The 26,374-nt window shown below is 33.5% G+C and overlaps 1 protein-coding gene across 2 annotated transcripts in view; it reads left to right on the forward strand.

The window, feature by feature from the left end:
* The window catches only part of LOC111155166 (DNA topoisomerase II beta), a 60,695-nt gene that overhangs the window by 11,516 nt on the left and 22,805 nt on the right, over positions 1–26,374 (forward strand). Inside the window, exons 2-20 of one of the 2 annotated variants that reach the window (XM_022515243.1) lie at positions 4,894–5,064; positions 6,136–6,226; positions 7,564–7,627; positions 11,728–11,873; positions 12,730–12,827; positions 13,960–14,172; positions 16,719–16,892; positions 18,523–18,624; positions 18,715–18,852; positions 20,162–20,300; positions 20,617–20,774; positions 21,049–21,174; positions 22,105–22,215; positions 22,301–22,406; positions 23,699–23,808; positions 24,166–24,258; positions 24,350–24,464; positions 25,886–26,007; positions 26,195–26,343. In XM_022515243.1, coding sequence (XP_022370951.1) covers positions 4,894–5,064; positions 6,136–6,226; positions 7,564–7,627; positions 11,728–11,873; positions 12,730–12,827; positions 13,960–14,172; positions 16,719–16,892; positions 18,523–18,624; positions 18,715–18,852; positions 20,162–20,300; positions 20,617–20,774; positions 21,049–21,174; positions 22,105–22,215; positions 22,301–22,406; positions 23,699–23,808; positions 24,166–24,258; positions 24,350–24,464; positions 25,886–26,007; positions 26,195–26,343 — 2,426 coding nt within the window. The remainder of the gene's footprint in view (positions 1–4,893; positions 5,065–6,135; positions 6,227–7,563; positions 7,628–11,727; positions 11,874–12,729; positions 12,828–13,959; positions 14,173–16,718; positions 16,893–18,522; positions 18,625–18,714; positions 18,853–20,161; positions 20,301–20,616; positions 20,775–21,048; positions 21,175–22,104; positions 22,216–22,300; positions 22,407–23,698; positions 23,809–24,165; positions 24,259–24,349; positions 24,465–25,885; positions 26,008–26,194; positions 26,344–26,374) is intronic. The other variant, XM_022515244.1, reaches the window with a different exon arrangement.

The following is a 26,374-nucleotide window of genomic DNA, read 5'->3' on the forward strand; positions in this document are numbered from 1 at the left end:
TGGTTAAATTTGCCAAAGAAAACTTCATATTTAAAGAAATGTGAAAAAAAATTAAATCATGTTTAAAAAATAGTTTGGTCATTTCTGTAAGTCAATTTTAATATATTGTTTATTGTGGTAAAGTTCTTTTTTTTTTTAAGGTTTTATTTTAAATGTTAAAAAATTGTTCAGTCTGGTGAATGTCTAAACCTATAGTGGTCTAAAAATGCCTGTCTCCTAAGTTTATGGACCGTGTTTCTATCCATTTACCACATACTTCCATCTGGATGGTGTAGCAGGTAATTAAACTTGTCCATATGTCATTTAAAAAAAAAAAAAAATCACTTCTGCAGATATCAGATGTATATCAGTCTCCTTTATCATTTGTAGGATTGAGAGTGCTTTTGTAAATGTGTAGATAGGAGTTTGCTGATTTGTTTGTGTTCAAGCTGATTTCATGATCTCTTTTCTGCATATTATTAGTAACTGTTAAAACTGAAGAACTACTCTGGGTGATCTTTTTTTTTTTTTTTTTTTCTTTCCTTTTTCTTCTTTCCTAGAGATAGTGGCAATAAGAGTTGTAGGGAAGACAATTAATAGATTTTTCTCATTTCACTTAGTTCTCAGGGCCAAGGTGTTTGTATTTATACTTAGTTTAGGGATGGGATCATCCCACTGAGGGGTAGTATACTTGCTCTTTGTCCCTTCATCTCCAGATTTTGATTTTTAGTGGCCTGGACATTATTCAGGGAGCAACTTTCTGCTAATAAAGAGGAGCTAAAAGAGATCATTATTTTAGGTTTCTTTAAAAAAAAAAAAAGATTTTATTTGTTTATTTGACAGACAGAGATCGCAAGTAGGCAGAGAGGCAGGCAGAGAGAGAGAGGGGAAAGCAAGCTCCCTGCCGATTAGAGAGCCTTGATGTGGGGCTCGATCCCAGGACCCTGGGATCATGACTTGAGCTGAAGGCAGAAGCTTTAACCCACTGAGCCACCCAGGTGCCCCTATTTTAGGTTTCTGTGAGAAAATGTTATAGACCTCTCAGGAGAGAACCTCTTCTTTCTGTTTGCTGCTAGCGAGCTAGAGAGCAATGCAAACTACCATTTGTTGAGAATGGGAAAGTAAAAGACAAATCTGACTGCAATGTTAATTTCTATTTTCTACTCTGCCAAACTTGCCATTCCTATTTCTATATTTTGGTTTCACTTACCTTTTTGCCTAAATTTTAGTGAGAAAGTTGGGACTACAGAAGTAATAAGTAGGTATTAACAGTGCCACTAGAAGAAAGAAACCTTCAGTTTTATTCTAGTGTAATTATGTTTACACATACATGGCCTAATAGGCTTTTTTTTTTTTTTTAAATTTTATTTTATTTATTTATTTGACAGAGAGAGATCACAAGTAGGCAGAGAGGCAGGCAGAGAGAGAGGGAAGCAGGCTCCCTGTTGAGCAGAGAGCCTGATGCGGGGCTCGATCCCAGGACCCTGGGATCATGACCTGAGCTGAAGGCAGAGGATGAACCCACCAAGCCACCCAGGTGCCCCGGCCTAATAGGCTTTTAAAAGACTTCTATATGTGTTCATTGTAGAAAACTAGAAAATGTGTATCAGAAAAGAAAATGAAAATAACTTCTATTTCTACTTACAGATAATTTTGATTTTCTCTCGTGTGTATTTTATATTTTTTCGTATGTGTGTATGTATGATACATAATTTCTTTCTGATGACAATGGGCTCATTTTTTATATACTTTTGCAATTTTGTTCACTAAACAGTATAGTTTTAATAAGCTGCTAATTTAAAAATACATATAATATTTTTACATAAAAGATATAGCAAGAGAAGTTTATATAGTCAACACAATTTTTGGTAAGCACAACTAAAAATATTTACTCAATGAAATATCCAGGTTTAAAGGTTTATATGCAAGTTTTAGAAATTATTTAATATAAACAAGAGTTGACTTGAAATATTAACAAAGATCTCAAAACATTTTTTATTATGATATTCTATAAATAATGTGTTCCTTAATGCTTTTCATTACTTTAAATAAATGGTGCCTTTTTTCTTTCCTTAACATCTATCATATATTTAGGAAAAAACATTTTGACATAATATACTTTAAGTATATTGTCAAACTTATTTTTAATATTTATATATTATTCCTAGAGAAAATTATAAATAGTAATCTGACAAAGCCAACTACATTGCACTTTTCCTCTGATTTTTGAGATATTATCCTAGCAAGAATGACAACTTTTGAACTTGATAGGGATGTGTTAGGTGCAAGCCAAGCATTCCTTAACTCTCAAGTATCCATTCGGGAGGAAGAAGTGATTGGTAGTGAAGGGATATGGGAGATGTTGTAAGTTCTTGAAAAGTGATAAAGTGATAAAGGACTTCATCCTTATTTTCCATACTTGTGTGCTCTTTTAGTTAAGAGTAACTCATCAGGACCAAATACGGAAGCCCCAATTAGGTAAACCTGAGTCCCTGATTAAGTCTAATCTTGAAGATGTTTTCTTTGTTGTGGGTTCTAAAGTAGTAACCTGGGATCAGAAAACTTTTCCTTCCATGGTTATTATAAGTTCTCGACCTTTATGCAATGATTGCGAACAGTTCTAACTTAACGGTAAGAAGTTACCTCCCTTTGATTCTGTAGCATTCATTGTCTTTAAACACTTGCTAAGAGTGTGATCTTAGTCCTTACTATTCTGATGACCCATTATACAAAATCATTTACGCTTTTACTTTTGGATTTGTTTCTATAAATTAATCAGCTATCTCGTAAAATCAAGGAACATGATTGGAAATTTGGAGCCTGGTATTTTTAAAATGCAGTATATTTCTGGCTAGTTCATCTCACTCTTCACAGAAATAGATGATGAAGATTTTATGAAATACCTACTTTCTTTTGTCCAAAGCTATTTTTGATTCAGAGCAGTGTTAATGGGTAACCTTATAAATGAAAGAATGTATAAGAATATAGTCTTAAGTGCCTTCTGGGTGCAGTAGGCAGCATGTCAGTCTCATAATTCTGAAGAATATAGTTTAAAATAGAGCAAAGGTTGTTCATAATACTTTATTTTGCAATGTTAAGTTTTCTTAATTTTATGTAAAATTTATGGTCCTGGAAGATTATAATTTGTTTGAATTTCCATAGTATTTGTACATTACAGTTCTTGTCCTGGCTTAGACTGCTCAGAAGTTATGTATTTGAGGTTTTTTGTTTGTTTGTTTTTTTAAAAAGATTTTATTTATTTACTTGATGGAGATCACAAGTAGACAGAGAGGCAGGCAGAGGGAGAGAGGAAGGGAAGCAGGCTCCCTGCTAAGCAGAGAGGGGGGGCTCGATCCCAGGACCCTGGAATCTTGACCTGAGCAGAAGGCAGAGGCTTTAACCCACTAAGCCACCCAGGCGCCCCTGAGGTTTTTTTTTTTTTTTTTTTTTTAAAGATTTTATTTATTTATTCGAGAGAGTGAGAGCAAGAGCATGGTAGGCGGAGGGTCAGAGGAAGAAGCAGACTCACTGCTGAGTAGGGAGTCCCATGTGGGCTTGATCCTGGGACTCCAGGATGGTGACCTGAGCCCAAGGCAGTCGCTTAACCAACTGAGCCACCCAGGCGCCCATGTATTTGATTTTTAAGCATACATCGTTTAAATGTAGACGATGTAATGACTTTTTTTCAAATATTAATTCTAAAGATAATGGTGTGGCTGTTTGTAGGACCTGAATTAAAGTGGTTTATAACTTGCTCAAATTCATAAAATCTCCTCCATTGTTTTGTCTTCTGACTGCTTCATTTCTCCTTTTTTTTTTTAAATTTTTTTTATTTTTAAAGATTTTATTTATTTATTTGACAGAGATCACAAGCGGGCAGAGAGGCAGGCAGAGAGAGAGGAGGAAGCAGGCTCCCCGCCGAGCAGAGAGCCCGATATGGGGCTTGATCCCAGGACCCTAGGATCATGACCTGAGCCAAAGGCAGAGGCTTTAACCCACTGAGCCACCCAGGCGCCCCTGCTTCATTTCTTCTTAAGTTCAAAGACTTGTGAAGATATCTCAGTTTTCATTGTCTAATATAGGAATTTTTTTTTGACTGTGAAAAAACATGCCATTATAGCACCTTTCTCTTACAGGCATGTCTTGTTTGTCAGTATTAGGAGAAGGAGAGAGTGTGTTCTCTGGAAAACGGGGAAATCTCCTGACATTGGGAATTTGAGTTGGCGATCCTTATCTATTGTAGGAGTGGTTAGACTTAGGATCACCAACCTCTGTTTCTTTGGAACTGGTGCAAAAACTGGAATCAGTGGGTGCCTCAGTAATCGGGCATCTAGCACTGATTTATAAGAAATTATTGGCATGACATATAAAAGTGTGAAATTTGAGATTTCGTAAGCCATGCTTAGTATTTTCAGTCATATCAGTGTATATTAACTACATAGTCACTATTTTGTGTAGCTTGCTTTTGCCTATTCTAGAAAATAATCTGTAGTGGCTTAATGGCAGAAAAGTGGTATGTAGAATATTTGTAGACTCCTGTAGATAGCCAGGTTCAGTTATTGTGAACCTATATGTAACCGGACCAGAACTCCTATTCCTTGGAAAGTTTTGAGGACTATAACAATTAACTTGATAACTTACAGAATTGGGAAATGTTTATATTTCTGGATTGAATAGATGTAGGCATTACTAGCTATTCTGGTGGCTGTGTATACCTTAGTCAAAACTGCAGTTTTACACTGTGCTATAAAAAGAACTGGCTGTCATAAATAGACCTGTGTTCTCTTTAAGACTTAAAAAATCAACCTGAGAGATAAGTTTGTCATTAAAAAGAAAACCTATGGCATGTGTCCATATACATTTTAGCTTACCCCTTGGTAGGTTATTTAAATTTGATTTTTTGGTTAATTTTAGACTCTTTTTGATCAGAACAATGCCTCAAAAAAGGAAGAGTCAGAAACCGCAAACAAAAATGATTCTTCAAAGAAGTTGTCTGTTGAGAGAGTGTATCAGAAAAAGACACAACTTGAACATATTCTCCTTCGTCCTGATACGTATATTGGGTCAGTGGAACCATTGACACAGGTAATTGTTAAATTTGGAGATTAGGAGATGTGTATTTGTATCTACTTCATAATAATTTTTTTGTAATTGTATGCTTTGTAAGTACATGATTTCATGTTTCCATGCTCATAAGCAAAGTAGGGAGAGAACTCTAAGAGGTAGAAATGTCTTCGTTTTCTGCTAAAGACAAAAAAACTAGGTGATATAAACTATCAGAGGTAAGAAGGATAGAGTAAAATGGTAGTATGTGAACTTTTAAAAGTACCTATGTTTATGCTGTGGTTTGCTTCAAATTCTAGAATGTGTACATACACACTAATGACTAGTGCTTACTGTGGACTTGGCTTGCACATATTATCTTGTTTGATTCTAACAATTTTAAACAGTAGGTACTGTTATCCGCATTTTATAGATGAGGAAACTGAAGTTTAAATGAATTTAAATAACTTGCCCAGACCCCTCAACTAGTAAGAGCTGGGGTTTAAAGCTAGGTCTCTGGGTCCAGAGTCATGCTGTGTTCATATTATTTTACTCTGTGCTCTTTACAGAAAAGTATAAAGCATGAAGTAAAAGTGTAAAGTAAATATAAGATTTTTTTTCTCTTTTATTTAAATATTGTTTCTAACAATTCTTGGTGCCTTGTATTAATAAGCTGACTTTATAAATAAGAATACAAACTCAATACAAAATGAATAATTTCTCAATTTGAAGTTATTTTTTTAAGATTTTATTTATTTATTTGACAGAGTGAGAGACATAAGCACACAGAGCAGCAGAGGGAAAGGGAGAAGCAGACTTCCCACTGACCAGGGAGCCCGATGCAGGGCTTGATCCTAGGACCCTGAGGTCATGACCTGAGCCAAAGGCAGTTGCTTAACCAACTGAGCCACCCAGGCGCCCCTCAGTTTGAAGTTATTTAAATTGAATATGCATATAGTGAGGTTTAGTACAACTGAAGTAATATGTTTTTCTACTTTGAAGATCTAAGTGTTTACAGAGGAAATGACAGATGTGGGCTTATTACTATGTAAAACTGATGTTAAACGTTTTCTTTTACTCCATAAGACATTTTGAATTTTTCTTACAATGCAGCTAATGTGGGTATATGATGAAGATGTCGGAATGAATTGCAGAGAGGTTACCTTTGTGCCAGGTTTATACAAGATCTTTGATGAAATTTTGGGTGAGTACTTGCCTAAGATTTAACTCCTCTGTGTCTTTTGGGGGGTGTGTGTGTGTAAAGCTAGACTTACAATATAAATTTTAAAGGCATATCTCTGGCTTCTATGCTGAATATAAATGTTCTTCAGAAAATTTTGTATTCACCGTAATATTTTCATATCTGTACACATCATATCTTTGAGTTTATCTGTAAAATGACTGTGTTGTATTTGATCAGTAATCCACAGTTGGTTTGTGATCTTGTATGTGTAGTCATTTGAAGATTTTATGCATACCAGTCATCTGGGGGGCATGTTAAAAATAGAGATTACAGTGCCTGATCCTTGCAGATTTGGTAAGTTTGCTGTGAGACATGTGAAATTGTGTTTTTCACCAACAAATCAGGAATTTCTGTTGGGCAGCCAAGTTTAATCACCATTGTTCTGAATGATCTCTGTTTTCTCCAAATCACATGATAAATGAAATCATAATTAAGCGTGGATACTTAATTGATTCCTAGGGAATGCTTGCACTTTGGAAATAGTTTTAGCCAAGCACTTTCTAGAGTCTGTGGGCTCTGTCACCACCGTATCAGTGCCACTTGATGTTTCCTAGACAGCTGGGTTGTGTGGGTCTCTCTGAGCTAGTTCTGGTTGCTCTTTGGGGAGAGGACAGGGAGTAAAAACTTGTTACTTGATTTTATACTTTCCACTTTTTCTTCCCAGCTATCCACTTGATTTTACTTTTATGTCACATAGTGTTTACCAGGAATATATATTTTCTATGATTGAAGTTGAATTTGACAGCTAGCTTGTATAATATTTGTGTAGTCATGTGTCTAACCACAGTAGATAATGTATGCAAATACATTATCAGTTACAGAGCATAGGATTTAGGATTTTAAATTTTGATTTCTAAGGATGCTGAAGACTTTGTCTTTCTAATTTAAAAATAACTGATTTTAGCTCAACCTGCATATAAAACCATGAGTTTTTTGAAGGAGATCAAGAGAAAATAGTTGTTTCCAAGATAAAACATAATTAAACTCAATTTTTTTCTTTTAGATCTAACCTGGATTAGGGGGTTATAATCTATAGATGTTTTTTATTTTTATATATCACAAAATCTGCCCTTCCCCTACCCCCGATTTATAGTAGAAGACATAACAGTAATTTAGTGTGATATCAAATTTAAGACTATTATTTAGAAAATAAAGTTTTTATTAGATGTTAGTAGCAATAATTTCAGTAACTATTACCATATATAAATGTTTATATTAACTAGGGGTATACATACAGTGTCATATTTATTCATATAGCTTTATATATTTTATTAATCATCAAAATATTTAATTCGTAGTTAATGCAGCTGACAATAAACAGAGGGACAAGAATATGACTTGTATTAAAGTTTCTATTGATCCGTAAGTATATTTCAAGTTTAATTTTTTTATGCTAAGTTGTTTTATTCTAATAGTTCTCAAATACTCCTCAAATGAATACTATATACAATTAGTACACCTAAAGTTTCCCTGTTGCCTGAGAACTTGTTATTTTTGCCTCTTTTATATACTATACTTTTATAGTTCTTCTGTCCTTCATGATCTTTTACTCCAAAGTACTTCCTTATGGGAACACTTGGAAACCCATTTTTCTCCCTCTTTGATGCTGCAGTTATTGTTGCAGGTGATTATAGTAGTCATTCACTCTTTCCTTCTTGCCCTTGCTTTGAGAGTCAAGACTCAGTGCTATTGCTAATACTAGTCAAGTTATATTATAGATTAAATTTATTTATTATGACTGGTATTTGGGCTTTCCCATTATTTGTAACATCATTTGTAAATTATGAACTGCTGGTATTATAGAATACATACCAGGCGTTCAGCTAATTAGATCTCACTGTGGTGATTTGTTTTGGAGAACTGAAGGGGAGTGAAAATAATACCATTTTAACTTAGAAATATTACTATTACATTGACCCTGTTTCCAACAGCATGGCTTTTGTAAAATATTGCATTACATTTATATTTTATTAATAATTTAGAATTATATCAAGAATTTTCTCTAACATGAAAATTTAACTAACTCAGGTATAGTCTCACTGTCAACTAATCTAATTTTAGATGGTATGGTTAAGATTATATATGAAAATATAACATATTTGGTTATACCATGAAGTTAGCTGTATATTAAAATATTATCACAAACTACAGAGGAGCTTAAAACTTTATACGATGGTTAGTATTTGCTGGCATCTGTCTGATTAAAAACAAATGTGAAAAGCACATTAACTAGAATTTTAACAGCCCTTCTAGTTTAAGTATGCTTGTTTATTTAGGGTTAAAACTCTTAAATCTGTAGCTTTAAAAAATAGTATACACTCATACTGAAATATGTATACAGATATATTTTTATTTTTTTTTAAGTGGGATTATATACTTTTTCTATTTTTATTTGATATATTATGGACAGCCTTTGTTATTAACTTATATAGATCTACTTAAATCTTTTTAACTATTACTAATTATTTTATTATATTGATATATCATAATTTAACCTCTTAACATTTAATGAATATTAGATATTTAGGTTGTTTTCCAGGTTTCTTTTTAGCTTTAAATATTTCAGAACTACATTTGTAGCTTATTCAAACACAGTATTCTTTTTCCTAGTATTTCTGTGAAGATTATTGATGAAGCAAAGGATATAGTTGTAGAGCTCTGAATCATTGTTCAGAACTTATTAAATGCTAGATCTGGGAATTGATATAGATTGAATTTTTCAATAGAGAGAGGTGACTTCGATAGGAAGTTAAATTTCATACTCATATAGACTTACTGAATGTAGGAGATGTCAGAACTTATTTTTTTAAAACTGTGATAAAGATAATGAATTTACAAAATACCTATCTTAATTATAGTACCATATATGATACGCTAAATTGGATGAAAAAAAATTTAAAGGTTTACTTACGAATGTATTGACTTTGTATCATTTTGAGATGTTTAAGATGTGTAATTTTCTACTCATTGTCTTTATTTCCTTCAGAATTCTTCTCTATTAAGTCTAAAAAAGTAGTGCAGTATCTGGCCCTTGTTTCTAGGGTCCATTGTCTTTAGGAGGCACAAGTGGGACTTTAGTAGGCAATTTGAAACTGTTACATATTTAAACATTCAGCTGTGTATTCTGTAGAGATTGTTTACATTGTTTACTTACCTGAGAGATAATCTAATCTCCTGAGGTACTCAATAATTTTTTTTTTTTTTTTTTTTTTTTTTTTTTTTTTTGTGCTAGTCTTGGTATATCATGAGAGTGGCTGGGTAAAAGGTTTAATGGAGAACTGAAGTCATAAACTGGCTCAAAAGTTAGGGTTAAATTTTGGCTAGATAAAGAGTAAAAAGACATTAAAGGAAGGAAAGACCAGTAAACAAAGAAATGGAAAAACTGGGAATGAACATTCAGGACAAGTAACAAACTGACTTGAAGGAAAAGCAGGATACATGTTGCCAAATAGTGGAAATTAAATTTGACTATAATTAAGGATCTGGATAATGGGCTGTGAACATGCCATAGAGGAGTTTTTAGCTTGATTTATAATATTTAAGGTGATAGCAGTCTAGACTTGTATATTGGCATTTGGAATGAAGAAAGGACTGAATATGGATAATAAATGAATCTCAGGACAAACATTAGTCTTGATGACTAAAGACTCTAGAGAATGATCAGGAGATCTGAATTTAAAAATGCTATAAAAATTTGAGTCTAGGACATTTGAAGAGTTGAACCTGTATGGACAATAAGGGAAAGAAAAGTTGGTGGCTAATTAAAGAAGATGATGTGCTAAAAGTTATTTGTTAGCTAGCTTCCTTTCTTCCTTCCTATTTAATTTGATTTAATTAATTGATTACCCCCTGGCTATATGGTTTTAATTTTGTCTTTTATAACAAATTTTTTGGTTGTATAACTACTTCTAATACCTCTTCAGAGAGTAAGATACATACATCTGAATGAAACTATATGTAAGACTAATTATGAATCAGATTGTCAGATGGTAGCTTTTTTTTTTTTAAGATTTTATTTAGAAAGATTTATTTGACAGAGATCACAAGTAGGCAGAGAGGCAGACAGGGTTGCGGGGGATGGGGTGGCAGGGGCGGGGGAAGCATGCTCCCGCTGAGCAGAGAGCCCCCATGCAGGGCTCAATCCCAGGACCCCAGGACCATGACCTGAGCCGAAGGCAGAGGCTTTAACCCACTGAGCCACCCAGGTGCCCCCAAATGGTAGCTTTTTTTTTTTTTTTTAAAGATTTATTTATTTATTTATTTGACAGAGAGAGAGAGATCACAAGTAGGTAGATAGGCAGGCAGAGAGAGAGAGGAGAAAGCAGGCTCCCTGCCAAGCAGAGAGCCCGATGCCGGACCCGATCCCAGGACCCTGAGATCATGACCTGAGCTGAAGGCAGAGGCTCAACCCACTTAGCCATCCAGGCGCCCCAAATGGTAGCTTTTTAAGCTAATTCTTAGTGTTGGTTATGAAGTTGTGTTTCTTTGCAGATTTGGCTTTTATTTTTATTTTTTTTTTTAAGATTTTATTTATTTATTTGTCAGAGAGAGTGAGCACAGGCAGACAGAGTGGCAGGCAGAGGCAGAGGGAGAAGCAGGCTCCCCGCCGAGCAGGGAGCCCGATGCAGGACTCGATCCCAGGACGCTGGGATCATGACCTGAGCCGAAGGCAGCCACTTAACCAACTGAGCCACCCAGGTGTCCCTGCAGATTTGGCTTTTAAATGGGTAAAGGGATTATAGTGTATACTACTCAAAATGCTAGGGTAGGCAAAATTTTCTATCAGGACTACTGCCTATGTCAAGTTGCTATTAGCCATAAGAGCCTCTACTGCATACCATTCAGGGCTTAAATGGATGGTTTTGTGATAAGGAAACCTAAAAAACCTAAAATAGGTAAAAATCTAGATATTTTAAAACCATTAAAATTAGTTGATGACCATGATTGCCACAATGCAAGCAGCCCTGTATAATATTTAGGGTGAGAATGGAATACATTTCCTGCTATTCGTCCTTTTCCATATGTACTGCAGCAACAGTTGGGAAATGAAAATGGCAGTGGCTCCTGGCTCTGCAGGAGATAGGTGGTTCATAGGTGGTATACTGGTAGAATGAAGCAGGAAGATCATGGCTAATATATATGAAAAGAAGACAATCTGGAGCTGACTTCTTGTAGCTTTCATTGCTTTTACTATTTTTGGGGGGAAGTTGGGAAGAGTTTCTTTTCCTGAGAAATTTTTCAGTATTACCTGTAGGGCTTAGTGGCCCTACTTTAAGTTATGACTTGGGTAGAGATGTGTGTCCTCAGCAAGTATTTTCTTGAAAGATGAGTGTCTTCCAATTAGTAATGGCTGGAGTTTTGCTTATAATTACTCAGGTTTGTTCTGGATTACTTTACTTTTTATGGAAATTAATATACCTTTAAACCATATTAAGCTCTAAACTCTGCTTGTTTATTTACAGTGAATCAAATATTATAAGCATTTGGAATAATGGGAAAGGCATTCCAGTAGTAGAACACAAAGTAGAGAAAGTTTATGTTCCTGCATTAATTTTTGGACAGCTTTTAACATCCAGTAACTATGATGATGATGAGAAAAAAGTAACAGGTAAAGTCTAAACGGCTGATCAGAATTTTTGTTGATTTTCTTTTATACTTCCAACTATATAAAATATTACAGAAAAGGAAACCTGTGTAGCTTTACTGTGAGAAAATTCTTTTCAGAATTAATATCTATAAAAAACTATCACACGTAAGTATTATCTTGATTATAGTCTGACAGGCATTTTAAAAGCTTAATTCATAGTACTTATGCTTCTTATGCTACAACTCCTGGAACTCTAATCTGGCTGACAGTTTGAGTTTTAAATTAGAGTACCGATGAAAGTCAGATATATGATTCCTATATATGTGAACTTCTTATTTCATAAGAAAACTGTGTCTTTTGATATCAATTAAATTACTTCTAAACTGTTTTACGAGGGTCAAGATTGCAAATCTAGGTTTTGTAAATAGAGTTGAAGTGCTTTGATCGTAACCAAATGTTTTCCTACTTATTTCCATTGCTCAAGAGTGGGTTGATGGTTTTCATGTTCAAAACCAAAACTTTAGGAAATGATGTAGATTAAATTTTTATAATAGAGAAGTAACTTTGATAGAAAACTCAGATTCATCTTTGCATAGATTTACTTGATGATAGGAGATTGCAAGCTTAATTTTTTTTTGAAATTATGAAGTTGATGAATCTACAAAATACGTGTTAGTTATATTAGTTTATATGCTAAATCTTAATTGTATTTTATTTTAAATGAAAAAATCTAAATATACTCTGAAATATTCAGTTGGTGATTGTTAAAATAATGCAGTGAAATTATTTTGCTACAGACCTGTCCCATGGTAGGTAAGTTTAACAAAGTTCCTAAAATCCTTTTCATTAAACCTTTCAAATTTGATTGTTTTTACAGGTGGTCGCAATGGTTATGGTGCAAAACTTTGTAATATTTTCAGTACAAAGTTTACAGTAGAAACTGCTTGCAAAGAATACAAACACAGTTTTAAGCAGGTATGATAGAAATTCTGATTGTGTGTGTGTTTGTGTGTGTGTTATGTTGTATTGCTTTGCTAAGATGATAGAACCTTAGGTAAATGGCAGTGATACCTATATCACTTTTTGCTTTTAAAGCATTAAGCATGTCATAATAAAGACTTCAGAATGCCTGAAGGTTTTATATGAATCTTTCTCCTGTTTCTTGAAAATGAAGAGCTTTATTAGACTTTTCCTTTACCTAGTTAAGCATTACTGATAATGCCTTGAACCTTACAGACTTACTGAAATGTATCCACGTAGCATATTTGAAAAATTCCTCATTGATTCATCAAATTCATATTACAAAATTCTGTTTTATTTTACTCTGGTAGACCTTTGAAAAGAGTTTGAAATTTTACATAAGCTAAAGTAATTTGGTCAGGGAAAGCCTCATTCTTATTTATTTCTGTAAAATTCTAAATGGTCATGTTGAAGAGTTTGAAAGTTATTTTACTAATAATGTATAAAGTCATGCAGTTCATTTTGCTTATTTTCAAATTAGGTTCTTATAATAGTGTTCCCCTCCCCCCTTATCTGTGGTTTTGCTTTCCATGGTTTTAGTTACCCGCGGTCAACCGCGGTTCAGAAGCAAATGATCCTCCTTCTGACATATCGTTGGAAGGTCAGTAGTAGCCTAATGCTCTGTCACAGTGCCTACGTCATTCACCTCACTTCATCTGGTATTGTAGGCATTTTATCATCTCACATCATCCAAGAAGGTTGACTCCAGTACAATAAGATATTTTGAGAGGGAGAAAGACCACATTCATATAACTTTTATTAAAGTATAATTGTTCTATTAATTATTATTAATCTCTTATTGTGCCTGATTTATAAATTAAGCTTTATCATAGGTGTGTTTGGAAAAAACATAATATATATAGGGTTTGGTACTATCCATGGTTTCTGGTCTTGGAACATAGGTAAGGAGGGACTACTGTAGTAGTTTTTAAATTTTTTCATCTCTAATATCAGTTTCAAGGATTGGTTTGTTGTGAAGCTGGAAACTGGATATAAATGGTAAATGACTGTATTTCATGAACTGAGCCTTTATGTATTATAAAATATAGAAGCATATAGAAATATTTGAGTATTTTTTCTTTTAAAGACATGGATGAATAACATGATGAAGACTTCTGAAGCCAAAATTAAACATTTTGATGGTGAAGATTACACATGCATAACATTCCAACCAGATCTGTCTAAATTTAAGATGGAAAAACTTGACAAGGATATTGTGGCCCTTATGACCAGAAGAGCTTATGATTTGGCTGGTTCATGCAAGGGGGTCAAGGTCATGTTTAATGGAAAGAAATTGCCTGTAAGTGTCTTATAAAATAGTAAATGCTTTATTATTTTCTGGGCAGCTTACAGTTAAATCTAACTGCTAAGCAGTCAGTTATCTTGTAGAACCATTAATAACACAGGATTCTATTTTACTTTCATTTATAACATTTCCTATACTCCTAATTTCTTGGCATAGATCTGAGTTTCTGATCTTAATCATGTATCTTCTGCCTGGAAATTTTTAATTTCTTATAGTTAGGTCTGGCAATAAATTCCCTCAGTCTGTTTGAGACAGTATTTTCCTTCACTTTCAAGAGATACAGAGATATATAGAATTATGGGTTTACAGTATTGTTTCTTTTAATGTCATCCAGTTGTCTTCTTGTTTGCATGGTTTGTGCTATAGTTCCTATCCTCCTTCCTCTTTTGGTAAGGTGTTTATTTTTCCCTTTGGGTACTTTGAAGGTTTTCTTTGTTTTTTTGTTTGTTTGTTTATTTGTGTGTTTGTTTTGAGAATGGTATGCTTAGGTGTTTTTATGGGAGTTTGGTTTTGTTTTTTAACGTGTATTTTTTTCATTCCATTTTCTGAGCTTCTTGGATCTGTTGTTTGGTATCTGTCACTAATTTTGGAAAAATTTGGGCATTATTTCTCAAATAGTTCTTCGCTGTTCTTTCCTTCTGGTATTCCAGTTATGCATTTGTTATATAGTTTGGTATTGTCCTAAGCTTCTGGATGTTTTCCTCTGCTTTATTCACTCTTTTCTCTTTGTGTTTCAGTTTAATTTCTGTTGCCCTATTTTTAAGTTCACTAATTTTTTTTTCTTTAATATGTCATGTCTGTTGATGAGTCTGCCCATGGCATTCTTCTTATCTTCTACTGTGTCTTTGATTTCTAGCATTTCCATTTGATTCTTATACAACTTCAACAGAGAAATGGAAGCTATATTGTCTGCTTTCTCCATTAGAGCCTTTAACATATTAATCATAGTTATTTTAAATGCCTTATCTGATAGTTAAAACATCTGTTGACATATCTGAGTCTGGTTCTGATAATTGCTTTGTCTTTTCAGTCTGTTTTTTCTTGCCTTTTGGCATGCCTTGTTAAGCTTTTGTTGGCAATCAGCGACATTGTATAGGATAGTAGATATGGAGTAAATAGGCTTTGGTATCAGGATTTATGTTTACTCTGTACAGAAAATGGCTGTTTGCATTTAATTGTTTTTGCACTTAGTTAGCATTGATGTTTGTTGTTGCTATAGGCACCAGAAACTTAAAATTATTCCTTGTTTTTGGGCCTTGCCTTGGAGCTGCCCCTCAGGGAAGGTCTGTCTCTGCAGCCCTACCCTCCGAAACCCACTGTTACTATTGGAGGCCTGTTAAAATGGTGGTAGGTTATAGGATACTTATGTCTGATTGAGATTCAAGACTTTGGAGTACATACTGGCCCTGTGTCTCAGGGGTTTGGCCTTCACAAGTGTTTCGGCCTTCACAAGTGTTTCTGCCTTTCCTCTAGAGAAAGAGATTTTTCTCTGCCCTTTATTTTCTTCCCCTAACTGCAGCGTGTATCCACCAGTATTCTCATTTAGTATTAAGGCTCCCTGCTCCTTAAAATAAACTTTTTTTTTTTTTCCTTAAATGAAATGGGAGTGGGATGAGGTAGAACTGGAATTATTTAATTCCAACTATAGTGATATTTTACCAGTTACTCTTTAGCAGTATTCTTCCCCCTGCAAATTAAGGTTTTTGTTTTGTTTGCTTTTTGTTTTTGTTTTGTTTTTGTGGTTGGGATGGGTAAGGGAGATGAGTCTGGGTGGAATTCCCAGTAGCTGCTGTTTTTCTCTTCCACCAACCAGCAGCACCATGGTGGGGAGCTTTTTCTAGATTTTCCCTGACCTTCCCTGTGAGAAACTGCTGGAGTTTCTGGAGAAAAAGCCTGTAAGTTGAGGATCCCCTTATGATGACAGTCCTCAAGTGCTTCACACACCCATACTGTCCATATTTGTCTTAAAACAAGTTGTCGAAATTTCTGGTTTAATGTTCCTTTTGGCTTATATGACATTAGGCAGCTTCTGCCTCACCTAAGCAAATTGGTTAGTGTTCTGTGTCTCTCTACAGATAGCTGTTTCTCTTAAGACTATGAATTCAGGTTTCTTGAGTGTTCTTGAAAAATCAGTTTGCTGTCTGACCAGCTGTTTTCTTGAAGGGCAGAAGCTTGCATTCTTTTCTTTCTTTCTTCCTTTCTCTCTCTCTCTCTTTCTTTCTTTCTTTAAACCTTCTATATGTCTGAACTCAAAGTAGACATCTACTTTGTCATTTGAAAACAAACTTTTGGAAGAGTTTATAATAATTCACCTATCCAGCTTTTACTTCATACTCTCTCTTTATCAGGTACATATAGAAATGAATTCCTTTTTAAAGGGTAGGGATCAAGGAATAGAATGGGGGAAGTCATGAAGGTTTGGAGCTGAGAAATAAGAGCTGTTGTGAGGGAAAATTAAAGTGTAAGAGTACCTGATGGCATTTACCTAGTTGAGCTGCCAATATAAGATTGTTTATTGGTTTTGGTTTTCAAATTAATAGGTAAATGGATTTCGCAGTTATGTAGATCTTTATGTGAAAGACAAGTTGGATGAAACTGGAGTGGCCCTGAAAGTTATTCATGAACTTGCAAATGAAAGATGGGATGTTTGTCTCACACTGAGTGAAAAGGGATTCCAGCAAATCAGCTTTGTAAATAGTATTGCAACAACAAAAGTAAGTATGCTAATTCTTCGTTGCCATGTCAGCGATAGAACAATGCTTCATTAAAAACAAAATAAGAAACAATAACAAAACCCCCAGATCTGCTTTTGTGAAATAAAAATTGGCTTATGAAAATGAAAGCTTATTTTTATGAAAATAACTCTCTTATAATTTATATAAACATCCATTGAGCTTTGAGTTTATATTAGTGTTTATAGTTGAATACACTTATATTTTATGAATTTAGAATGTTAACACATTCTTTAGTCCGTTCTGAGTTTAGAATGTAAAAGAAAGAATAATAGAGGAGTCTGTTTTGGGGTCAGATTGTGGTACGTGTGTTACATGCTATTCTAAGAAGTTTGAACACTGTTCTGTAGGCTTTTGGATTGTGAATCCAATTGAATTGGATTGAAATGAATGAAATTTTTCTTGTCTAAAAGCATTTGCCCCATTGATCATAATAAAGTCATAGACAATACAAGCATTATTCTAGAATAATCTAAAGCAGTGATTTGATAATTTGTCACTCTTGTTCAAGTTTTAACTTACTCTTTTTAATACTCAGTGTTTTTTAAAATCTAGCATCAAGTCAACAAATTTTGCATCAGTTATGATTGCATTTGGTTATATGTAATAGAAACCCAATATACAGTAGCATAAAGAGGTAAAGGTTTTACTTTTTCTTCTTATAACTGGGGACTGGGAGTAAGTAGTCTTAGTTTGGTACTATGACTCTACAGTATCATCAGGGACCAAGGCTCTTCCTGGTTTTCTTTTCTGCCATCCTTAGTACGTGGCTTTCATTCTTACGCCTTTAAGATACCTGCTGGCTTCTCTATGCCTCAATTTCAAGTTCTAGGGAAAGAGAAAGAGGCTGGGCAAATGTGTATATCAACTAAATCACTCTCTTTTTCATCAGGAGTAGAGTAGTTTTCTTGGAAATCCCATCCAGTATACCTCGCTAACATCTCTGGCTAGAACTGAGTCAAGTGGCTATCTCTAGCTGCAAGAGAGTCTAGATTGGTTAATATGTTCAACTGGGCATGTTGCCAGATAAAAAACAAGTTTAGGTTTTTTAATAAAGGAAGGACTGGACATTGGATGGCCAACTGGCAATGGCTGCCACATTCCCTAAGTATAAATCTTGTGTCTGCCAGTATTTGTTCTCACTTCCATGTTTTTTTTTTTAAATTTGATTGTTTTTACTTTGTGTATAGTTTTATACAGTTGGCTAATTGGCCCTAGAGCCAAAAAGACCTTATTTTTTCATTTTTATTTTTATTTACTTATTTGTTTGTTTGACAGAGCGAGAGAGGGAACACAAGCAAGGGGAAGAGGGAGAAGCAGGCTCCCTGCTGAGGAGGGAGCCCAATGTGGGACTCAGTCCCAGGGCCCTGGGATCATGACCTGAGCCTAAGGCAGATGCTTAAGGACTGAGCTATCTAGATGCTCCAGCTCCTTATTTTTTATATCCTAACTCTGCAATTCTGAGATTCATGTTATGCTTCTGCATAATTGGGTTAATAGTACTGACTCCACAAAGTTATGAAGATTAAATGCTTATTCAAGGGAAAAAAAGAAGTATTTTGCTACCCTAATTATAGAAGATTTTATATTCTATTTTTTTGTTCCTCTTTAGGGTGGACGTCATGTGGATTACGTAGTAGATCAAGTTGTTGGTAAACTGATTGAAGTAGTTAAGAAAAAGAACAAAGCCGGTGTATCAGTAAAACCATTTCAAGTAAGTGGTGCTTTACATATTCTGTTGAATTATTAAATGATATCAGTTCTGATGTTAACCTTTTTTTGGGGGGGGGTATGTTTTCAACAGGTAAAAAACCATATATGGGTTTTTATTAACTGCCTTATCGAAAATCCAACTTTTGATTCTCAAACTAAGGAAAACATGACGCTGCAACCCAAAAGTTTTGGGTCCAAATGCCAACTGTCAGAAAAATTTTTTAAAGCAGTGAGTAAAATTTTTATTACTTCTTAGTGTTGGTTTTGAGAATTAAGTAGTTTTCTTGATTTATTTATTCTCTTTGTGATTAGTTTCTCTCTTAAATGCTGTTTTAACCTTTCTGAAATGAGGTGAGAGTACAAATAAATAATCTTAGGTTTATAACTGAGCTTTTTAGTTGTTAATAATTTTTCATAATCTGTTGTATATAAGCAAGATTTACTTTACTTCCCTTGTTTGGCAGTACCATCAGTAAACCTGTATTAAATAAGCATATGTAAAGTGTCTTTAAATATATTTGCACTGGGAATCTAAAGATGAATAAATCATGGCTCCTTCTCTTTGGAAGTTTATATTTTGGTGGAGGAGTGTTGTATAATTGCCATAGAAAGAACTTATTTATCACATTCTGGTATTGTAAATTCAAAGATATGCTCTTAAAAACAAAATTCGTTTTTTAGGTTCTAGCTTAAAGCCTTTAGAGATAGTACTTACGCATCTAATGATGAATTTTGAATACAAAGGACCCTACATTCATGCTTTTGCAAATTTTTGCCCTCATAGCATTCATGATGAAGTGATTTGGTTTTAGATTTTATACTTTTTCATTTTGAGTGGATTAAGTTTAGATTTGGCAACATAGTCCACCTCTTTTTATATCTCAAATGTTCCAGAAAACTATTTCTTATGCCTAAAATCAAACTATCCAGGATAACGGAAAAGAAATAGCTCCAACTTGAAGATTCTTCACTCTTCTTTTTGGGTTAACATCTTGTCACACATGGACTCACTGCATGGTGACACACAATATATAATGTTGAAATCCTCGTTACCAAACTTTTAAAAGAATAAAGGCGATAAATAAGTTCTTGAATTTATCCTAATGTTTCCTACACATTAGTAGTTTTTGTCATAGCAAATTCAAGATTTGTGTTTTTGAGGAATATAAGAAGTCAGTGTCTAGAATTTCACAGGTAGTGAATTCATGGGTGGATCAATTTTTACCATGTTAATTTTTAACAAAATTAATATGTAACAAAAACTATGTATATTTTTCATGGGGTTTATTATAATAGAGTTTTTTCATATTTTGGTAAGTTGCCCTTTATTCATCTGTGTGTATTTTTGTGCAATAGGTTATTGGGTATAACTGCCTGAGTTAGCTTTACTGTAGTTAGAGTAAAATTTACTAGCGTATATTATTATCATCATCACCATTAGTGTTTCACCATATAACTACACAGATTCCAAATATTATATTTTAACAAGGTGTATGAACTTCTGGCTTGTTTGTATATCATTATCCTTTAATTTTTAGGCTTCTAACTGTGGCATTGTAGAAAGTATTCTGAATTGGGTGAAATTTAAGGCCCAGACTCAGCTGAACAAGAAGTGTTCATCAGTAAAGTATAGTAAAATCAAAGGTATTCCCAAACTGGATGATGCTAATGATGCTGGTAAGATTTGGATTTTTTTTCAAGATTTAGATTTAAGTTTTTACTTATCTTGTCATAGAAAATATTCATATTTCACATGTAGTTAGACTGTACAATTTTATGTTCAGAGTATAAATTTCCTTCATTAAAATTGCCACATGTACCACATATTGCCAAATAGAAATTCAGTAAATTTTACTTAATGATGAAACTATGCTGAACAATTTACTTATAGTCTTTTACTGTCATTATTGTGATTATTAATTTTTCTGGCTTCATTTTTCTCATTGGTAAAATTGAGGAATTTGGAATATATGTCATTTTTAATATCTCTCAGGTGGCAAACATTCCCTGGAGTGTACACTGATACTAACCGAGGGAGACTCTGCCAAATCATTGGCTGTGTCGGGATTAGGTGTGATTGGGCGAGACAGATATGGAGTCTTTCCACTTAGGGGAAAAATTCTTAACGTACGGGAAGCTTCTCATAAACAGGTATCTCTCTCTCTCTCATATCTCCACACATATATCACACTGTAATACTTAATTAAAATTGTTGAACTTTTAGAAGTAAATTCTGACTCACTTTGTATATATTTCAACACTTTTTTAAACAAAAGATTTTATTTTTAAGTGCTTTCTACACCTAATGCGGGGCTTGAATTTACAACCCTGAGATCAACAGTTGGCATACTCCGCTGAACTGACTGAGCCAGTCAGGCACCTCTCAACACTTAACATACTTTGAATTATTTTTCTTTTTACATAGATCATGGAAAATGCAGAAATAAACAATATTATCAAAATAGTTGGTCTACAATACAAGAAAAGTTATGATGATGCAGAATCTCTGAAAACTTTACGCTATGGGAAGATTATGATTATGACTGATCAGGTTGGTTTAAAGGTTGCCACATATTTATAAAACTTACCTTTTTCAGAGTGCCCTTTTGATATTTGTTTCATGAGACTTGCTGCGAGAAAGTAAAAGGGAAAATAATTGTACATCAAAGGCGGTTAGTAGAAAACATTCAATGGCAGTGTTTGTGTGAGACACATTTTACATTATCTAACGTATTGGGCAGCCATCTTTTTGGTTATTTTAAAAATGTTTTTAAATGCAATAAATATAAGAGTAGAATGCATGGTAGTATTATGGGGTTGAAGCCTATGTATAAGTTGAAAGGAAGTGATGAAACTTATAAGCAACAAAGACTAATCAGTAGGATGATGGATGATGTTTGTATATGATGGCATAATTTGGGGTGTGCAAAAACTAGGACTTAAGTAGTAAAATGGCAGTAATTAGGAAAGAACTGGAAAACCAAAAAGGAAGAATTTCACATGCATTCAACATGTCTCATGTACTCTAATTAAAAGCATTTGTAGAGAAAATCTTTCACTGAAAAAGTTGCTATGTAGTTTTAAGCAGAAATTTAGCAGTTTTTATATCAAGATAAGACTTGTGAATACCTGTACTCCACAGATCACTCCTTCCCTTGTTCAGTGAAGTGGCATTATAACCATGTTTTAGGTATTCACATCCTTAAATCATTCTTTTAGTGAAATCAACATAAAACATAGTGACAGTATATTTTGTAATGATGGGAAGATTTAGTCTATCACTAGCTATATTCATTATTTGAATTTTAAGAAAAAATTTTTTACAAACCAGTAAAGATTATCCTTTAGTTAAACATAGTAAAGTGCAGTTTCAAAATTTGAATGGAATTTGCCTGTGCTACATTCATCCATTTAAAAATTTGGTTATAAATAATTATGTTTCATAAAATTATTATAGCACTCTTTACTAACATTTATTTAGGATCAAGATGGTTCTCACATAAAAGGTCTGCTTATTAATTTCATCCATCACAATTGGCCATCACTTTTGAAGCATGGTTTTCTTGAAGAGTTCATTACTCCTATTGTAAAGGTACTATTTACATTAATATATTTTTGTACTGTTGTCTTAAAGAATAGCAGAGAATTAATTTTTTTTTTTTTTTTTTTTTATTAAGGCTAGCAAAAATAAACAGGAACTTTCCTTCTATAGTATTCCTGAATTTGACGAGTGGAAAAAACATATAGAAAACCAGAAAGCCTGGAAAATAAAATACTACAAAGGTTTGTATTTTAAAATACTTAAATTTTGTGAAGTTACCACTGACATAAATATATTTTTGAGATCATTATAAAATATTTTGAAAGTTTGTTTTAAACTGCAAAAATAGCTATGGCTGATTTTTAAAGAATTTATAAAAAATTTTATAGAAGTAGAGAAAGTGGTATGATGGATTTCACATGCACTCTTATAATCACCATTTCACTGCCAATCCTGTTTATGAGAACTCTTCTCATATCTTCCCCATTCATTTGAAATAACTTCTAGATTTTATATAATTTTCATTATACTTTAGTATGTATTTCTAAGAGAATGTTTAAAAAAAGTTCATAATTTCATTATCATACCTTTCTTTAATAACCTTAATTATTCAGTCAGTATTAAAATTCTCCTGATTATAATAAAAATGTTTTGTTTTGAGTCTGGATCCATCAAGGTCCACACATTGCATTTGGCTTGATAAATCTATTAAATCTTAATATTTTCTCTTTTCATATTTTTTCCTTGCAATTTATTTGTTCAAAAAGTTGGATTGATTGTCCTGTACAATTTTCCACATTCTGGATTTTGCTGATTATCCCTGGAATTTCATTAAATATATAGTATGTTCCTCTGCCTCTTATTTTCTGTTAACTAGTAGTTAAATTGGAGGCTTGAGACAGATTTGGATTAGATTTATGTGGCAAAAACATTTAACAGGTGTTATTATATATTTACCTCAGGAGGCATGTAATGTCTGGTTTTTCTCTTTCTATTAAAATTGATCCCTTGGTACAGGTGTTGCCAGCTTGATCTATCAGCTTTTCAACTAATGGTTTTAAACAGCCATTAATGTTCATAATTCATATAAATTTTTTCAGCTATTTTGAAGAATTGACAAACTTATACATATCTAAAGTGTACAGTGATTATTTGATATATGTGTATGTTGTAAACTGATTACCACAATCAAGTTAATCAACATATCCATCACCTCACATAGTTAATTTTTTATGTGGATAGAGGGATCATTTAAGATCTCTTTCAGCAATTTTCAAGTATATAATATAGAATTATTAATTGTAGGCAATATGCTATACATTAACTACCCAGAACTTACTCACCTTATAACTGAAAGTTTGTACTCTTTGATTGACATTTCCCTATTCTCCCCCCACCCCAGCCCCATACCTGGCAGCTACCATTTTACTCTTCTTATGAGTTCAAATTTTTAGATTCTACATGTAAGTGAGCTCATACAGTATTTGTTGTTCTCCGTCTGGATTTTTTCAATTTTGTTTTTAAACTTGTGCAGGGTTGGGTACCAGTACAGCTAAAGAAGCAAAGGAATATTTTGCTGATATGGAAAGGCACCGCATCTTATTTAGATATGCTGGTCCTGAAGACGATGCTGCCATTACCTTGGTAATGAAGTTAATTAAAGATATTTTTTCCTGATATCCATCCCCCTTCCTGCCATACATTTCTTTCTAGTCTGTTTTTTCTAGAAGTGTCTTTTGAACTCTAATGCCCAAACTAGTTAGTCTTAGCATTTCTTTACTCCAGTCTCACACACAGATTATGCTCTGCTTTCCAAGTTCCTTAATTGAAAGGCCTGTTCAAGTATATTTTTGACAAAAGCCTGTTGGGAATAAAACTCAGTTTCTGAGAAATTAGATATTTGCCTTTATACATTTTAATTGTATAATGAAATTAATTTAGGTTTTTTTTTGAAATTCATTTAATTTTCAATGTGTGAAATTATTACCTGGAATCTTTCAGGCATTCAGTAAAAAGAAGATTGATGACAGAAAAGAATGGTTAACAAATTTTATGGAAGACCGGAGACAGCGTAGGTTACATGGCTTACCAGAGGTTAGTCATATAGAGTGGTGGTCTGGGGGAAGAAAGAGACTAAAATTCATGCAGGAATAATGACAGTGTTACTATATAACTTTTCTCTTAGCAATTTTTGTATGGTACAGCAACAAAGCATTTGACTTACAATGATTTCATCAACAAGGAATTGATTCTCTTCTCAAATTCAGACAATGAAAGATCTATACCATCTCTTGTTGATGGTAAGTAGCTTTTGTTTTAAAAATCTTTCTCACTTTTGTATGTAGTTATTGAGTATATTTTAATTCCACGTACTCTAAACCATTCTTATAGTAAAATTTAAAATTCTAAATTTGTTTCTGAAATCTTTTGGTAGGACTAAAATCCTTTATATTCCTTAATTTTAATCTCTTCAACTCTTTTTAAGCTTTTCAGGAAAATTAACCTTAGAGCCAATTTTTAAAGATTTTGCCCCAGGCTAATTGCAGACTTTTTAAAATAAAATATAAAATGGGATTTTTATAAGTTCTATAATTTCTATAACTATAAAATAGTTATCCAAGACTAAATTTTAAAAACACCTTTATACCTTAGTACCCAAAACATAACTTACCGAACTTGCTAAAAAAAATATTTAGAAAGTGGTACTTGGTAGAGCAGATTTTTATCTTCTATCTAGAAATACTTTTCATTTTATAACTTTTAGCAAGTTGATCTTTGTGTTGCTTGGGTTTTCAGCTAATAGCAGATGGTTCTACCCATTCATTTAATTCAGCTTTAAGTTAGATCCCTTCTATGAAGTCTTCTCTGACAGTTGCAGTCTACATTGGTTTCAGATGCCTAAACTTCTATTCCAATATTGTGTGCCTCTTATTTTACTTGTGTCAATTTTGCCTCCTCAATTAGATTATAAAATTCTCAAGAAAAGTGGCCATATTTTGTCATCTTGTTTCTACCATGCTCTGAGCCCACGATGATGATGATAGCTAGCATATACTGAAAAGTTTATTACTGTGCTCATTGGCCTAGAGCAAGAAGAATGATAAGGAAGCAGAATGCTTTGCTTGCATTATCTCATGTAATCCTTATGATCACCCTGTTAGGAAGGTAATTATTTCTATTACACTGATGAGGATGCTGAGACTATTGGTTTAGTAATTTGCAAAAAGTCAAATGGTAAATGGCCAAGTTGAGAAGAGTATCCAGATCAGTGAGATTCTAAAGCCTGCATTCTTAACTGCCACAACACATCTCTTCTTTATAAGGGTTTTCTGATTTGGGATACTCTAATAATACACTTTTTAGGTTCATTGATGGTTTGCTGCTACTTTTAGTTACAACTGACATTTTGGATATATGAATGTTCAGCAGCTCGACAACTCCTGTGAAAGGGATTTGGTGCCATTGAGCAGTTCTTTAAGACCAGAGGGTGGTCTTTTACTTGGCACCTCACTTTTGGAAGAGACTGAGATGGTATAACAACATGTTACTATATACTTACTGTGTTACAGAATCTCAAGTAACGATTTTAGTTATTTTTTAAAAGCAAACTATATCTTTGCTTTTATCTCTCAAATATATAGAACACTGTTGTCATTAAAAGAAACATTGCAGCTATATCTGGAGTAATATTTTAAAAGAGAGTTGTTCTTTGTAAAAATAGGCTTTAAACCAGGACAACGAAAAGTTTTATTTACCTGTTTCAAGAGGAATGATAAACGTGAAGTAAAAGTTGCCCAGTTGGCTGGATCTGTTGCTGAGATGTCTGCTTATCATCATGGAGAAGTAAGCATTAAGATTGGAATCAACTGAAAACTATACTTACTGGCATGAAGAATGATAATTAAGCATAATAAAGTATTTTTTCTTTATAAGTTCTTTGGAAAAGTAAGAGAATCAAGAATTTGGATGCTAATAAAATTAGGGCATATGTATAGAAAATTTAATGTTATATTCTGTTTCTGTGTTATAGCAAGCATTGATGATGACTATTGTGAATTTGGCTCAGAACTTTGTGGGAAGCAACAACATTAATTTGCTTCAGCCTATTGGTCAGTTTGGAACTCGGCTTCATGGTGGCAAAGATGCTGCAAGCCCTCGTTATATTTTCACAATGTTAAGGTAACAGTTTGCTGGTACAGTGATATAAAGT

The sequence above is a fragment of the Enhydra lutris genome, unplaced genomic scaffold (assembly GCF_002288905.1).
Source record: "Enhydra lutris kenyoni isolate GAN:26980312 unplaced genomic scaffold, ASM228890v2 scaffoldscaffold39, whole genome shotgun sequence".
In the NCBI taxonomy this organism is placed as follows: domain Eukaryota; kingdom Metazoa; phylum Chordata; class Mammalia; order Carnivora; family Mustelidae; genus Enhydra; species Enhydra lutris.